At 37.2% G+C, this 14995-nt stretch overlaps 1 protein-coding gene across 6 annotated transcripts in view; it reads left to right on the plus strand.

Annotated features, from left to right (window-relative positions):
* The first annotated feature begins 1802 nt into the window (after window positions 1–1802).
* Window positions 1803–14995, plus strand: part of ENAH (enabled homolog (Drosophila)) — a 51072-nt gene continuing 37879 nt past the window's right edge. For 5 of the 6 annotated variants that reach the window (XM_010282851.1, XM_010282854.1, XM_010282853.1 and 2 more), the window contains exons 1-2: window positions 1803–1964; window positions 3439–3616. In XM_010282851.1, coding sequence (XP_010281153.1) covers window positions 1833–1964; window positions 3439–3616 — 310 coding nt within the window. In that variant the 5' untranslated portion in view covers window positions 1803–1832. Of the gene's footprint in view, window positions 1965–3438; window positions 3617–14935; window positions 14948–14995 lie in introns of all 6 variants that reach the window. The other variant, XM_010282852.1, reaches the window with a different exon arrangement.

The raw sequence follows: 14995 nt of genomic DNA on the forward strand, positions 1-14995 counted from the left end.
AGGTCCTTTCCAACCTAGTGATCCTGTGATTTGAACTTTAAGATACTTGTGTGCCAAAATACTCTAAAAATAAGGAAATTGAGTACGTTCTTGCATTGTCCTCTTCTCAGATGAGGGAACCTTCTTATTTACTTGTGGCATGTTTTTAATGGGACTGTGAAACACCTGAAACTTGTAACTAATTTTAATTTTTTTGCATTTAATCTTTCTTCTTGGATCAGGTGTGGTCTTTCTGGTTTAAATTGTAAGCCATAAGGTGAACTATACTTAGAAAAGAAGCACTGTATATGCATATATTGTAATTTTACCATCCCTATATTGAACTAGTTTCTGGCTAGAAAAAGGGTGGTCTAATTAGAGGTTGTTTTCCCATTCTGATCTAGTTGTTGAGTAGGTGATGAGACTAGAACATGTACGTATCTAGATTATATTGAATCTCTCACATGCATAAGGAGATGTGATCTCAGTATTCTCTCTTCTCCCATAGCCTTGAAAAGCATCCTAGTATTGAGTGCTTTTCTAATTGTTGGAGTGCCATGGAAAGTGTGATAGAAACTGATGTTCAAAAATATCAGTATGGCTAGCTAACAAAACAGCTGGATATACTGCTGCATTTTCTTGTGCTAGGAGATGGAAATAAGATACTGGGAAATTCAGCATGGTCTTTTAAAAAAACCCCAACAAATGAATACAACTCCCCTAAAACCAACCAACCAATAAAAACCCACAAAAAACCCCAAGAAAGACTGGAGGGGAGTTGTATTCTCCATCCTTCATAAAATGAAGAAATATTTCATTACTTTCCTTCTGTAATTTATGAAGAATGCATGTCTCTTCAGCCTTCTCTGTTTTCCAAATGGCAGGCCACATTCCTTGCAAGCCAGACATCGTGTGCTTTCTATAATGTTGGATGTGCTGGAATGGTATGTTCAGAGAGTTTGACTTACTGATAAGAAATCATTCCTTTCTATTTTTATTTCCTGTCTGCATCTGGACATTTCTTGTTAAGACAACTTGTGTAGTATCACTCTCTCCTAATAAATAGCGTGTTTATGGTATGTTCTGCTTTCTTGTATTTCTAATATGATGACAGTCATGATATGCTCCCTTTTAACTTTAGGCTGTACCTCAGCTTCCTGATGACTGCCATAATGAGGATTAGCTACTGATGAAATTACACTTTTCAATAATCAATAGAACCTTTTCTCAGAGAGAAAATGTTTACATCTAGGTGCCAACTGTTGTAAAATATGTCAAAACCAAAAAGCATTTCATTTATGAGCAAGTGATTTTTTTGTGCTGAATTTTATCTCATGTGTGTGTGTGTTTTCTTCTATACATGTTAAAAAGAGCAAGGGCCTTCCAATCCTAATTTCTTGTAGAAGTAACTGCCACTGGAAAATATAAACTGTATGAAGCTAGTGCAACTCCAGATTCTTTTTTCTCCAGTCTTTGCAGAAAACTTCGTGTGTGGTTATGGCATTTAATTAAACTTCATGATTTGTGGTGAGGAAGAAGTGGGAAAAAGTGCCAAAAAAGGAAATGTGTATCTCTTCTTAATCTCTTTCACTAGTAAGTAGTTAGGCCTGTTTGTCTTGATCACAGCCGTTCAGAAGGAACACCTTTAAGCAAAAGTCAAAGTGCTAGCCGTTTTGTATTTAGAAAGGTGGATGTTTCAGCAAGTTGCAAGAAGCATTACTTTAACAATTAGAGTTTTTTTTTTAAAAGTTAACCTTAAAGATGATGATTTGCTGTACATAATTTTATGTTCTACTCTAAAATACCTGTATTTTAACAGTGAACAGAGTATCTGCCAAGCACGAGCTGCTGTGATGGTCTATGATGATGCCAATAAGAAATGGGTACCAGCTGGTGGATCAACTGGATTCAGCAGAGTTCATATATATCATCATACAGGCAACAACACATTCAGAGTAGTGGGCAGGAAGATTCAGGATCATCAGGTAAGCAAATCTCTGAAAATATGGAATATGAATCTTAAGTTATTTTTGGTGGGTTTTTTATACTAAGAAATAGGTCTTCAGTAAAATTATGGGAACTGTAAATAATAAATTACTTATATTTTGAACTGAAGTAGCAAAACTGTATTATGTTTTTTTCCCCCCATAAACCAAGCCCTTTATGTACATCCAAGGCAATAGTCCTTGTGCACTCTTTACCGTTCCTTCCTATGGACAGATGTAAAGGCTAGTGGTGTACACAGAAGTCATGTGATTCTCTTTAAGGCAAAGTGTGAACCTAAGACCTTTTCTTTTTCCCTACTCTCTGTTCTTAGCTGCAGTCTGTGTAGGTACCAACAGTTGTCTTGTAGCTCTTCCTATATTATGAAAAGTAGGATGCATGATTTCTCATTTACCCAGATAAGTTAATTAAAAAAAACCCCCACAACCCCTTCTGACATGTGGTAATGCTGATCATATACAACTTTGAGAGGTTGAGAAGGGAGCAACAAGTATTACTCTTAATTTCCCTGATGAAGATATTAGATCTTGATTAAATGACAAATTTATCACACTGTCTTGAAATATGCTCTGCCTTGTGATACTTGGGGTGGAGGTAAGGATCAAATACTTTTGTTTGAGGAGGGCTTCTATATCTGTTTCCCTCTCTCCCAGCATTTCATAAAATTCTTTTGGTCTGTTCCTGGTCATTTATCACACACCTCAAGCAGAGACTGATAATGTCATGTGTGATTTGTCATTAAACACTTGTTCCAAGAATAAATGATCTTTGTGTATTCCTCTGAGAACAAACCTGTTCTTGTTTTGTTTTGTTTTTTTCTCCCATTATTCTGTGGAAAAAGGTGAGAGGATATAGTTATCCAAGTGCAATGGGATCCTCTTAGTGGGTGGCTTGTAATAAATGGTTGTCCTACTAGCTAGAATCTATCACCTTTTGTGTGAGCCGTAACAATCTGGCAATATACCTTGTGATACATAAGGTAGCCCACATAAACTGCTACTGAAAGGATGGCACACTAAGGGGTGCTGCAGCCACAGTGAGAAGGTGATAACTTGGTTAAACGTAGTTCTGACAAGTCCTCTGAAGTTAATGGAAAACAGAGTTTCTAAAATCCAAATGCATATTCACGTCAAGTACTCTGCTAAAGAAAGTCAGAAGTGTTGAGATTACTACATTGCTGTTACGAAACATCACTGCATCATTTGAAATGAGAACAAAAAACTACAAAAGTTTGATACAAAATATCTCATTAGTCCTCTCGTGTATTCTCATCACTGATTTCATGCGGCATTGGAATTAAAATTGAAATGACTATATGCTTCTACATTGTGATCTTGTGGATTGTGGGACTGGAATTAACCCACATGGTTAGGGAATAAAATCTACATGAAGCTGAAGCTTGTTATGAAATAGCAATTTTAAACATAAGTAAATTTTTTTTTTAAATGATTATAGGTGGTAATAAATTGTGCCATTCCGAAAGGGCTGAAGTACAATCAGGCTACACAGACCTTCCACCAGTGGCGTGATGCTAGGCAGGTGTATGGTCTGAATTTTGGCAGCAAAGAAGATGCCAATGTCTTCGCAAGTGCCATGATGCATGCCTTAGAAGTATTAAATTCACAGGAAGCTGGTAAGAGTCTCTTAATGTTTTTTTTAAGATTGTTCGAACACAGAGATGGAAAAGTTTGAAATGTTTATGCATAAAAGTCAATAAGTCTTGTTTCTAGTCACGATGCAGCCTTTAGCCATTTTATTTGGGTGGTTTTTTCCTGCCTAATTGCTGCTGCTTAATAGTGATTCTCAACTTGACTGCCATCTGTGTAAATACAATTCCTAACAAGTAAATCTGTTAATCTGTTTTCACGTTAGCTGTTATATATAGAAACTCGCTGTCCTTGCCTCTTTTTTTTTTATTTTTAGGAAACAAAACCAAAACACCTGACCAACAAATGTATAGCTCTTAATCAGTGTACTTTTCAGGAATTCTAGAGACATCCAGTGTTCGTAATGTGTATTGGTATTTTTTCTTCTCACTGAGTACTGGTTTATTATGAAAATATTAGGGTTCTTTTCCTCTGAACTTTGGAATTCAGGTCATCCTCTTTGGCAGTTTTTACCATACAGAGTTTCTGAGCTTGGAGACCTTGGATCCATGGGTAGCATTCAGATGAGCAATTATAATTTACAGAACAGATCTATCATTTAATTTGTTTGGAGAAGAGAATGACACAGAGGATTTAAAACATTGGTGGAAAACTTAGTGGCTTTCAGTCTTCAGGTGGTGTCTGTAGTAAATTCTAGATAGGCTCTACAGCAAACTGATCAGCGTAATACTGGGACACATACACAGGGTGTTCTTACTTTAAAAGACTTCAAGAGACTTTGGTGTTCGTGTAACCAAATAGAATCCTTTTGTCCTCATTAAACTTTAAAGATTGCCTGTGTAACAAGAGATAGTACTTCTGTGCCAATTTTCTTTGTCTTGTGTACAAGAGAGGCTGCAGATAACCTTACTAGGGCTGTCTCAACTACAGCAAAAAAGGGTGACTTTATCAAGTTGCTTTTTGTTCTGATAGTTTACAAAGTTCTGAAAGTCTACATGGCGATCTAGACCAAGAAAGATGATGCATTCTGCAGTGCTTATGCTGTTTTGCAGCATATGAGGCTAGAAGATGAAGGATAGCAAGAGGTATAAGGTGTCTTTTTGCAAGCTAAAATAATCCAGTTATGTATACAATTCTCCCACCGCTCAGTTGAGTATTTTCTTGGATATTTTCTCCTTTAAATCCCTCAATTCTCCTTTCCCTAAGGGTTACTTGATGGTAAGCATTCCATGCATTCTGACTGTTTATCTCCCAACTAATATTCGGGAACACAAAAAGTGTTGGTTTCTACTCATTTGATGTAAAGTCTCAAAAGGCCTGATTTATGGCAATTACCACAAGTTTGAGGGTTTTATGTTTCCCATTACTTGTACCTGAAGAGTTTGGTACAACACGTTTCAAACAAGTGTATATGTGTATATATGCATATATATATTTTCATCATTTAATTTAACTCCTCATCCTAAACACTAAAACTGAGCTACTAGAGAGGCTAAAATGACATAGGCAGGCATGACAGTGCTCATTTTTTAATTGGTCAATACATCTGTTTTTAAATTTCATGGATTATTGTGATTTGTCTAATGACTAGTTCTCTTGCTGTTTTATGCAAGCAAAATATGTGTGGGCTAAGAACTACATTATTATATTCTCCAGCAGTAGAAATTTTATTGAACTAAGATGACACTTCAGTTCGTAAAGACTTGGATAAAACTAAAATAGTTTTTAGGGGTTTCTTTAAATGTAATTTTAGTAATACAAAATGTCATTCAAACAGTAGCCTTGAATCAAATGGAATTCCTCAGGAGGAAACAACTCAAAATAACTCTTCTTCCTCTTGCATCACTTCAGTAATTTCTTAAATGGTGGGGGGAGGAGGAGGAGGAGAGCTGAGCTTTGCAGTGAGTCTAAAAATCACTGTACTTGGCATGAGCAGACTGAATTCCAATTTGTGAATTCTTCCAAATCATTCTGCTGGTAGTTTCTTCACTGATCTCTGAAGTGGCCCTTCAGTTTGATGGACCTGCATTATTCAGTTTAATACAAGTTAATCCCTGATGATTGAGGCATTGTCTTGTTTTCAGGTGGATTTTTGTGTGGTTCATGAAAGGAGAGTTGAGTATGACTATAATACCATGTCCCAGTTGCTGGCTGCAGTGCTGTAGTTTACCTAGTTTGTTCTTAATGGCTTTGAGATACAGGTTTGACAAGGACACGAATTAAGTTGTGTAACTATGTTTGATAGTGGCTGGTTGTAACATTTAAGTTTTCTGAATTGTAAGATAGTTGCTTTGTTTCTCTTTCCTGTGATTTGACTTGGTGGTAGTAGTAGATACAAGTCAAAATGCATTAGCTGCATCACAAACTAATGGTGGGACACCATCAGCACAGAAGGAAATAACTCTTCTATACCTTCTGTCAGCCAGGGACTGTGGCTGTTTAAGATTAGCTACCCCTTAGGTATTTCACAGACATACAGGTGCTCTGAGCTTCCATCAGAATGCAACAAAACCAAACTTAACGTTATCAGTGTTGCTTCAGCAGGTGTCTGAAGATGAGTAGTTTTGCACTGCTGCTTGTAAAAACTGTTGTAATTATGCATATAGAATTGCTTTGTAAGCCTGTTACCATTTCTAGGCAAAAAATGGTAAGTGTTCATCATGTATTTGTGTTAGAATACTGTCAACAAGCGTTCTGACATTTTGTCAGCTGGGAGGTTTGTTGATGTATGAATTACATATTACTTAATTTTTCTGACCTTTATCAGTGTAAGAAGTAAAAAGATCAAGTATCTTTCTGAACATGCTGGCTTCAATAATGGCAATAGGATACTAAGTAGCTTGCAGTTTAGAAGCAAACTAATTGGACTCCTTGCTCAAAGTTTAATGCATTTTTTTTTCTCTGTAGTTGGTATAATTTCCTGAAAGTGCAGCTAGAAATGAATCCTTGGTGTTTTGTTTTGTTTTTTTTTTTTCCTAGCATCTCTGACATAGCTGAATATTTACTTAGATCACTGGCTCTGAGGCTCTAATATTAGGTCTTCATTTTAGGAAATGAATTGCAACTGCCTCCCCCTTTTTATAAACAAATTAGCCTTTTTTTGAAAAGGTGTTGGCGGGTATATGTTATGAAATGAATTTGTGCTAATAAGTGAAGATCAATACATTATATATTGATAGTTTTGTTTCTTCCAATTTGTCTGCTAGACTTTTAAAAATTTCTAACATATGCAGCCCTAGTTGGTATTCTGACAATACTGCTTCAAAAATCTGTACTTGAAGAGGACAACTTGTCTCTGTGTAAATTGCTGTGTTTCCTAGTGTATCTATAACAACATACAGAATCTCCAACTCAAGTAAAATAAAGAAAACCTATATAGATAACTTCCCTTTTATTGTATAATTGCTCACAATTAAAGTTTAATTCTTGCAGTATCCTTATGTTCTGCTGTGTTTTCTTATTTTGGCAATTTCTTTTATTAGCTTGGCTATTTCAGTTGTATTTTGTTCATAAAAGGAAAGCAGTTTTAATGTTAGCTAAGCATACTGTTCAGAAATTCATAAAGCTGTAGATGAATTTTAAACTTCATGCAAGGGCTCGCAGAACTCTAAATGACTTCTGAGGAATATTAAAGATTATTTTGTGGACATCCTTTTGGTTTGCATGCAAGTGAGCTGTTACTTACGGCTCTCTAGCTCTCTTAAAAAAACTAATCATACAGTCTCCTTCTCTTGCATATATTTGAAAAATGTCATTGATCTTTGCTTGCACTTGGCATCTTCACCTGTTCTACTGCTGGCATGTGAGGTGGTTTAATTTAGGATCTCCCTCTAGTGGATCTGGAGAAGCAGAGGCGAAGACACTGGGTGCCTGTACCACTGAGCATGCAGTGACCAGCTTTTTGCCATTCTAATGAGCTCAGCATGCAGAGTGAAAGCATCTTAAATTGGAATAGTGTAAAGGCTTTACTGCACCTGGCAATTTTCTTCTGAAAAACAGTATAGGTTTGTCTCAAAGGCCTCTGAACCGATGGCTGCCTCGTTAGTGAAATTATCTGAAATACGCTATCTCTAACTTTTTTTTCCCCCACTGTCCTTGATTTGCAGTGCTGAGCATGTGATCGTCCTACTTTCTCTTATGCTGGAACTCTTGTTTATTTAAATCCGTGTAAAAGTCAAAGTGTTTTCACTCTGTTCTGGTTCAAATGGTTGCATTAGCTAGTAGCTCTTCAACCAGACCCTGTTTTCCTGCTGGCTAGTTGAACAGATTGTAGGCCACCTGCAAATCCAGAAGAGAAAGACAATAGTGCAGGACTACACTTTCTCCTGGAATGATAAGGTAGACTACTTACACTACAAGTTCCTACCCCATACTGTTTAGGAGGTATATTAAAAACAAACCAAGGTTTGTTTCTGGCACTCACTTGGGAAAATTTTGAAAGACTTGCTCATTTCATTAAATAATTGTCTGAGATGGTCAAAAGTTATACCGTCATCAAATGACGAGTATGTTTCATCAGTTTTAAGAGGTCATTTGAAGAGGATTTGTGCCTTTAAGGCTGTGTGCAGTGTGTTCAGATATTCAGTAATTAGTCTTAATTGTCTAGAGTAAAGATGACTGCTTTCTGTGAATGTTTTGCATTGCATTAGAAAGAAAATTTTTATATCTGCATTAAGTAGAGCTCAATGTTGCCGTCAAAGTGACTCTGGAATGAGAGAGAAGTCTCAATGAAGGGAAATTAGATGAGTGAGATGATGCATTATTCCTTTGAAAGAATAAGGGCAAGTAAGGGAAGTGTGCATTGAAAGATGGGAGGAACAAAAGGGGTATCATGCTCAGTTGTGCTGCAAAAAGTACTTTCTAGTTCAGCTGGAAGTGGTGTTGTCTTTGTGTGGTATCTGACTTCAGTTCCAGGAAAGCCTTGATAAGAGAATAAGAAGCTAAGTATGAGGTTTATGTATGTGTAACTTGCATTTGAGGAGGTGCTTTGAGTTATTCGTTGCAGAAGATGAAAGCAGCTAAAGAACTGAAAGATGTCATACAACTGTAAACAAGCCTATTCTGATTCTTTCTAATAGAATTACACATACGTAAGGTTCGTGATGGTTTTTGTACCAATCTGTAACAGTCCTATGTTGGTTTGTGAAAAGATTTTTGAGGTATTCTGGATATAAAAGCAAGGATAGGAATAGCTTCAGTGAAGCTGATTGAATATTGCCTTAGATGACACTTTAATTCATAGGAAAATGGGGAGCAGGAAAAATGGTCTCTTTGTTTTGTTAGTCTAATGTTGGAAAAGAAACTTGAGGTTAAATTTCTTTGAAATTATTAGTAACCCCAGAACTTAGGTTGTCCACTTATTAAATAAACAAACATTTATGGGGAAAAGATGCATTTTTACAGCTTTTCCCACAGCTGTATACTGATGTGCGTATACTGGTCCTTTCTCTTACAGTGAAGAAAGTTCACTGAATCCTTGCTGATAGGGGAATGCACTTACTCATATCGCTGAATAATTTACTCTCTTTGGGAAATGCAAACTGAAAGAAAAACTGGGGTTAGCTAATTGGAATGTGTGTAGAGGCTATAGGAGACTGAAATGAGAAATTTATATGTGGGGCGGGGGAGATCTAAAATGCTTCTCCTTGTACTGTTGTGCTTCGTATCATGTTAAAACTTGTTTTGAGAGAAAAAATATTCTACTGCAATGAAGTAATTATGCTGTACCTGTGACTCATGAGAAGCCTTTGGAGCAGGCTGTCAGCACTCCCTGTCAGAATGGGAGTAACATGATGGGGTATTACCTCTGTTGTGAGAAGTCGGGTAATATCTTAATTTTTGCTAGTAAGTTTTTTCTTTTCCTTTTAAATGTGGGATTGATTAAAGAAAATTTTTTTTGCAGTTACTAGATTCTATAATAGCTAATCATGACTAACTAATCATGATTTATATGCCAAAATATTAACCTAAAGGAAGTTTTAACTGTTTATTGACAAAATACTTGTGCTCCGTTTTAATTACACGCAAGAGTACTGAAAACAAATACCACGACTAAAATTAATGATGGAAGTGAAGGGAGAGTTGCCAAATTTTCAAGAGTTACACTCCCTTTTAAGTGTTGCCTATGCGGTATTTCTGATTTGTATGGCTCTTCAGGATTAGCATTGTATCAGGTGAAAGCATTAAAGTTGGGGTGGGCAACCCAAAGAATGTCATTAAAATTTGGTAGTCTTAACTGCATGGGAGGCATACATAGATGTGTATTAATTTTGTGGATAAAGTTTTGCTTAATAAACATTGGGGAATGTTAATTTATTTTTCCCTTGAGGGTTCATATTGTTGTCTTAAAAATATTACCAGTAGAAGTTGTAGCTATATTAAATCCGCTGCCTTTCAGAAACAGGGTGTTAGCATAGAATCATGAGCATAGTTGTGGAAATACAGCTTTGTTAGGCTCATTTCTTTAGTATTACATGCCACAAGTGACAGTCATCACCTATAACGCTGCTATTTAAACAAATTTTGATAGAACCGGGGTGGGGGGCAGGGGGAAGTAATAAATATCCTTGCAGTAGATGGTATTAATATATTTAACTTTTGATACTTGCTTTTTTAAGACTGTGATATCCGAGTTTCATTAAGGGACCGTAGTACTCTACTATTGAAGCTTTTTCCCTGTCTCCCCCTGCACAGAAGAACGGCAGAGGGAACCCGCAAGCCTGCTCGAGGTCGCCCAGTAAGCTAGTGCTGAGCCAAACATTTCGCCCAAGTTATTGGCGCTCTGTTGCCAAGGCTCTGCGGGCATTGATAGGAGGCTCTGCTGGCATTGATAGCAGGCTTATCTCTACTTAAATTCGAATGCTTTTTAAGTAATATTTTTGTTATTCTTGTCCCCTTTTATTACCTTGATCAGGTAAAAGTGCTTGTGAATCGAAAGAGAAAACGTTTGGTTTCAGTATAGAGAATGCAACATAGTTACCACTCTGCTAAAATAAATCAAAGCGATGAGTAAATTAACTCAGCTGAAGGTACTTACAAAATGGTAGCCATGTGTGAGGAAGTAGGTATTTGAAGGAAAGAGAAGTCTTAGCTGGAAGATGATTCACCTGAATAGAAGTACTAGAGGATAGTTTTGTCACTTGTTAATGCTCTAGTTTTTAACCATCATAGTCTTGCATATAAATCCATAATACAAGTCCAGGTCTAGAGGAGTGGTGCTGTTTTGCTTCTGCTGAAGGCTAGTTAGCAAGTCTCCTCAGACTTTGTTCTGTAATGTCCTAGAGCAGGACAGGCTCTGAATAGGAGGAGGAGGAGCTAGAGAGAAGTGAAGGAGGTTACTTCACCAGAATAATTTTTCTTACTACTTCCTAACATAGATCTCTGGAAAAGCCTGCTTTCCATTCATTCAGAAAACTTCTAAGCATTTAGTAAAACACTTAAAAAAAAAAAAAAAGTTGTTGTTATGTTCTATAACAGAAATAGATGTTTTTGCTGTGGTTTTGAACTCTTGCCTGGGGTGTGTTCTTTGCTTAGTAGGTGTACTCAAACTGTCCTTAATGAAAACCTTTTCTAAAGATTATAATTAGCCAGTACCCTTATCTTTATAGCATATGCCTATATAAATTAACTTGCTGTTTGCTTTCAATTCATTCTTCCTTTGAAAAGTCAGTCATGCTTTGATTTGAATATCAGACTGTATCATTGGAATGTTGCTTAGTTTTGGCACTAACATACTGAGATATGAAAGAGTGGAGATTCTTAATTACTGAGTTGTTTATATAAACTGTTTCTCTGGGGGGAAAATTGAGATCTTTACCTCAAACTAAAATTCTAATGTGTGGTAGTTGGCCAACTTTTTCTAAAGGTACTAGACTTTTTAAAAATTAGAATTTGTCTTCTAATGATGTACTCTGAACGGTATAGTAATTGGAGGAGTGGGGTTTTTGTGCGTGTTATGGCTTTCTTGAACTCTAGAGATGCGGGGTTCTGAGGAAGACTTAACATGATCTGCCTGCCAGCGGTCCCCAAAAAACCACTTCACAAACCCTTATGTTACAAGCTTCTGAGCAAGCCTGTCCAGCTAAATGAGCATACACACTGCAGCTCATTGTATAACCTGTAGTACATGTGTTCCTATCTTGAACAGTAGATACTGACCTTTTTTAGGGCTATTACCTCGTAGGAATAAAGTGTCTTCAGTGTCAGCCAGGTTCTATGTCAAGACTGCTAGCATAAGGCAAGTGACGTTAAAAGATGTGGGGTGGAGAGTTTGGTGTGAAAAACCAAAGGAGGCAATGAAATTGTAAATACTGCAGAAACTGATGAACCAAAAGGCATTGAGGGAGGAGAAACCATGTGTTTCCATCTCCAGCTTGCTAATTATACTTTCATAGGGTTGTGCAACTGGAATTAATTCAGCTCTTGAATGGAGATATGGAGGGGAGAAGTCAGTTGGAGGTGAGAATGAAGTTAAGGAGTTTGATGAACTACAACTCTGTGGTTTCAAAAGGTGACAATGGGGATGCTTACTTTGGCTCAGGCAGTCCCCAGTAGTCTGGTGTCATTCTCTGAACTATGCCACTATAGTTGTCTGTGTGACTGCATGAAGAACCAGAACTCGTCCTGGTGTAACTGGTGAAAACACTTCTTGCAAAGCTTTTTCCCCTGGGATTTTTAATGCATTCGATTTCCAGTCCATCTCTCGCTACACAGTTGCCTGAACTGTCATAGAGAAAGGGTGGTGTGAAGGTGAGAATAAAGCTGAAAAACAGAAAGCATTTAAACTGGAATGGCTGCTGAACAAATTAGTATGAAATGATATCCTCTGTTAGAGTGTGCCACGGAGTGCACCATCTGTGCTTTCTTTAGAAAAAGAAAGACATTAGGCTTTCCTTAAAACTCGGAATGAATAGACCATTCAGATTCCTCTCTTGTACTGGTCTCTGAAGATAAAGTGATCCTGTAGAAGGATCAGACTTTTTTTCCAGGCAGTACCTGTGAATATTTCTCTTGGGGCTTGATGTTTCTGAAGTATCTTGAAGTGTTCAAAAGCCTGAGAGCGCTTTTTATTAGCTAGCTCCTGCTTATTTATTTGTTACACTCTCTGTCCCACTATCCGGATGGTTGTATTTTAGCAATGAAGTGGTGGTCTTGGCTTGCTGTAATAACTTAATTTTATAGGATAAAACATACTTTCCCCACCTGGTATGTACCTTTAACTTGCCAGTGTGTGTTAGCATGGTGGTTATTAAGAGTCTGTGCTTGCAGAGAGGAATTTGTCAGAGAACAGGCCAAATGACTTGGTAGCTAAACTTTTCTTTCTTGAAAGCCTTTGGTATACTCAAGTTGCCTTTCCTAATGACAAAAATGTCTAAGAAATACTAGAACTCTGTTAATTGTTAGCAGGGGATTGTGTTTGGCTCTCTTACATGTATAACTATGAAAGGACATAACTGCCTGGAGTTGGTTGGCCAGGTTACGCTAGCTTGGCTTGCTGATAGTTGTGTTCTGCAGAATGTATGGAGAACATGATTTTCTGACAGACAGTGTTCTAGAATGAAGTTTGAGAACAGCTTTTCTGATAGCTAGGCTGGTTTGAATAGCCAGCGCAAGTGAAGCTAGATGATTGGTTTCCAGTGGCTGGGAAAGAATTAAGGGGACGCTGGCAGAAGGCTTGTGGGGTGGCAGTCCAAGCTCAACTACTGCAGCATGATAATAGGTTGTTCAAAAAGACTGTTAAATATTCTTAAAGATCAAATAGGTGGAAGTTGGAAGTTCTCATTTCTACTATCAGTGGAAAATAGTTCCCAGTTGGTAAATGGCCATAGTATGACCATTTCTTTTTTTTTTTCTTTGTAATTAATTTTTAGATGAATATGTTTCATATTGAGAAATGGCAGGTCTGAAGGAAGGGACTATCATTAGACATGACAAGCAGTAGTGGTATGTGACACCTTTAAGCAGCAACACAGCTGCTGCCAGATTGTGTCTACTTCTAAAAGTCCCTGAAAGGCTGCAGCATGGTGCATACAGCAAACAGCCCAGCTGCTTCCCTGGCTGCTTGGGAGCTGTGGTCATGGCTTAATGGGCACAAAAGCCTACCTACCAGCTGTCACGCAGCGGAGATGGCAGAGGAGGATGTGTGACACCAGAAGTTTTAAAGCAGAACAGTTTTCCAGATGAGCAATATGACAGATGTTTCTACTTACTGATAACTTAATAATTATCATTGCAGTTCATCTTTTGCATTAAAAATAATATAGATTTATATCTGTGGGTACCTCTTGGAGATACTCCAAGCAAAAATAGTACATCCAGGGCAACATCATGTACTTAGGTATGAGGACTTAACGCATGCTGAAAAGAATGAATAAGATACAACCTCTGTGGTACACGTCCTGCTTTTATCTTCTAGAAATAAGTTCTTACATTACTTTTTAACGGTAGGGTACAATACACTTTCATAGTTCTCAGGATTTGTTGTCTTTATGACCACAGTGTGACCACTATGCTGTTTTGAATAAACGAACCTTTTTGTATAGCCTTTAAACAGGGCACTCATTTGCTGAGTCTGAGGCATATCACCTGTCCTTAATGTCTCAATATATCACACATGGTCTCTTCATGGTTTTGGATGACTTCCACAAGTTCAGATGGCAAACAGCTTTCACGTTTTGGTATTTGAGATGGGGGAGATATCATTACAACTCCCATCACTCTAACTAGCTTGTTGGAATATCAGCAAGAAATTACTGTTTTGTTTTGGGGACTTTTTAGAACTGGATAAATTTTTACTGTTTTTAATTCTGTGTGCTGATAAATTCCATAATCTTAAGTGTAGTTATGGTCTAAATAATCTCCTGGTTTACTGCCCATTTTTACCAAAACAGTACATTCATGATCTACTATATTCCATGGCACACTTCTTCACCCTTCACTTGTGTTAATTTTTTAAAATAATTTTGTGCTATAAATATATTCATGAGGAAAGTGGAGAAGCCTCTTTGTTTTTAGAAGAGAGATCTAGCATATATAATTATTTGAAAGATGTCTGATTCAGAATTGCCCATTAGTAAAAGTTGAAGATGAATTTGCATGTCCTTCTCTTGCATTTCTTGTGCTTAGCAGAATGCACAGTTTGTACATTCGTTATATGCGTCTGTTCCTTTGGACACAATACTTGCCTTTACACAAAGGAAAGTCTTTGATCTAAGTTGACGAGCTAAAATCTGAGTAAATTTTGATGTCACCCGTAGAAACATACTTTATATTCCTTCTCCAGATATGGCGATAAACTTCTGATGTTTTTTCTCCTGTTCTTCCCCCCTCCCTCCTTTCCCCTCCAGTGTTCTATTTAGGTGAGTGTTTTAATTTTATGAGCCTTTTCTGTTCCTCCAAGAGTACTT

This window comes from Phaethon lepturus, unplaced genomic scaffold, assembly GCF_000687285.1.
Source record: "Phaethon lepturus isolate BGI_N335 unplaced genomic scaffold, ASM68728v1 scaffold17512, whole genome shotgun sequence".
Taxonomy (NCBI): Eukaryota; Metazoa; Chordata; class Aves; order Phaethontiformes; family Phaethontidae; genus Phaethon; species Phaethon lepturus.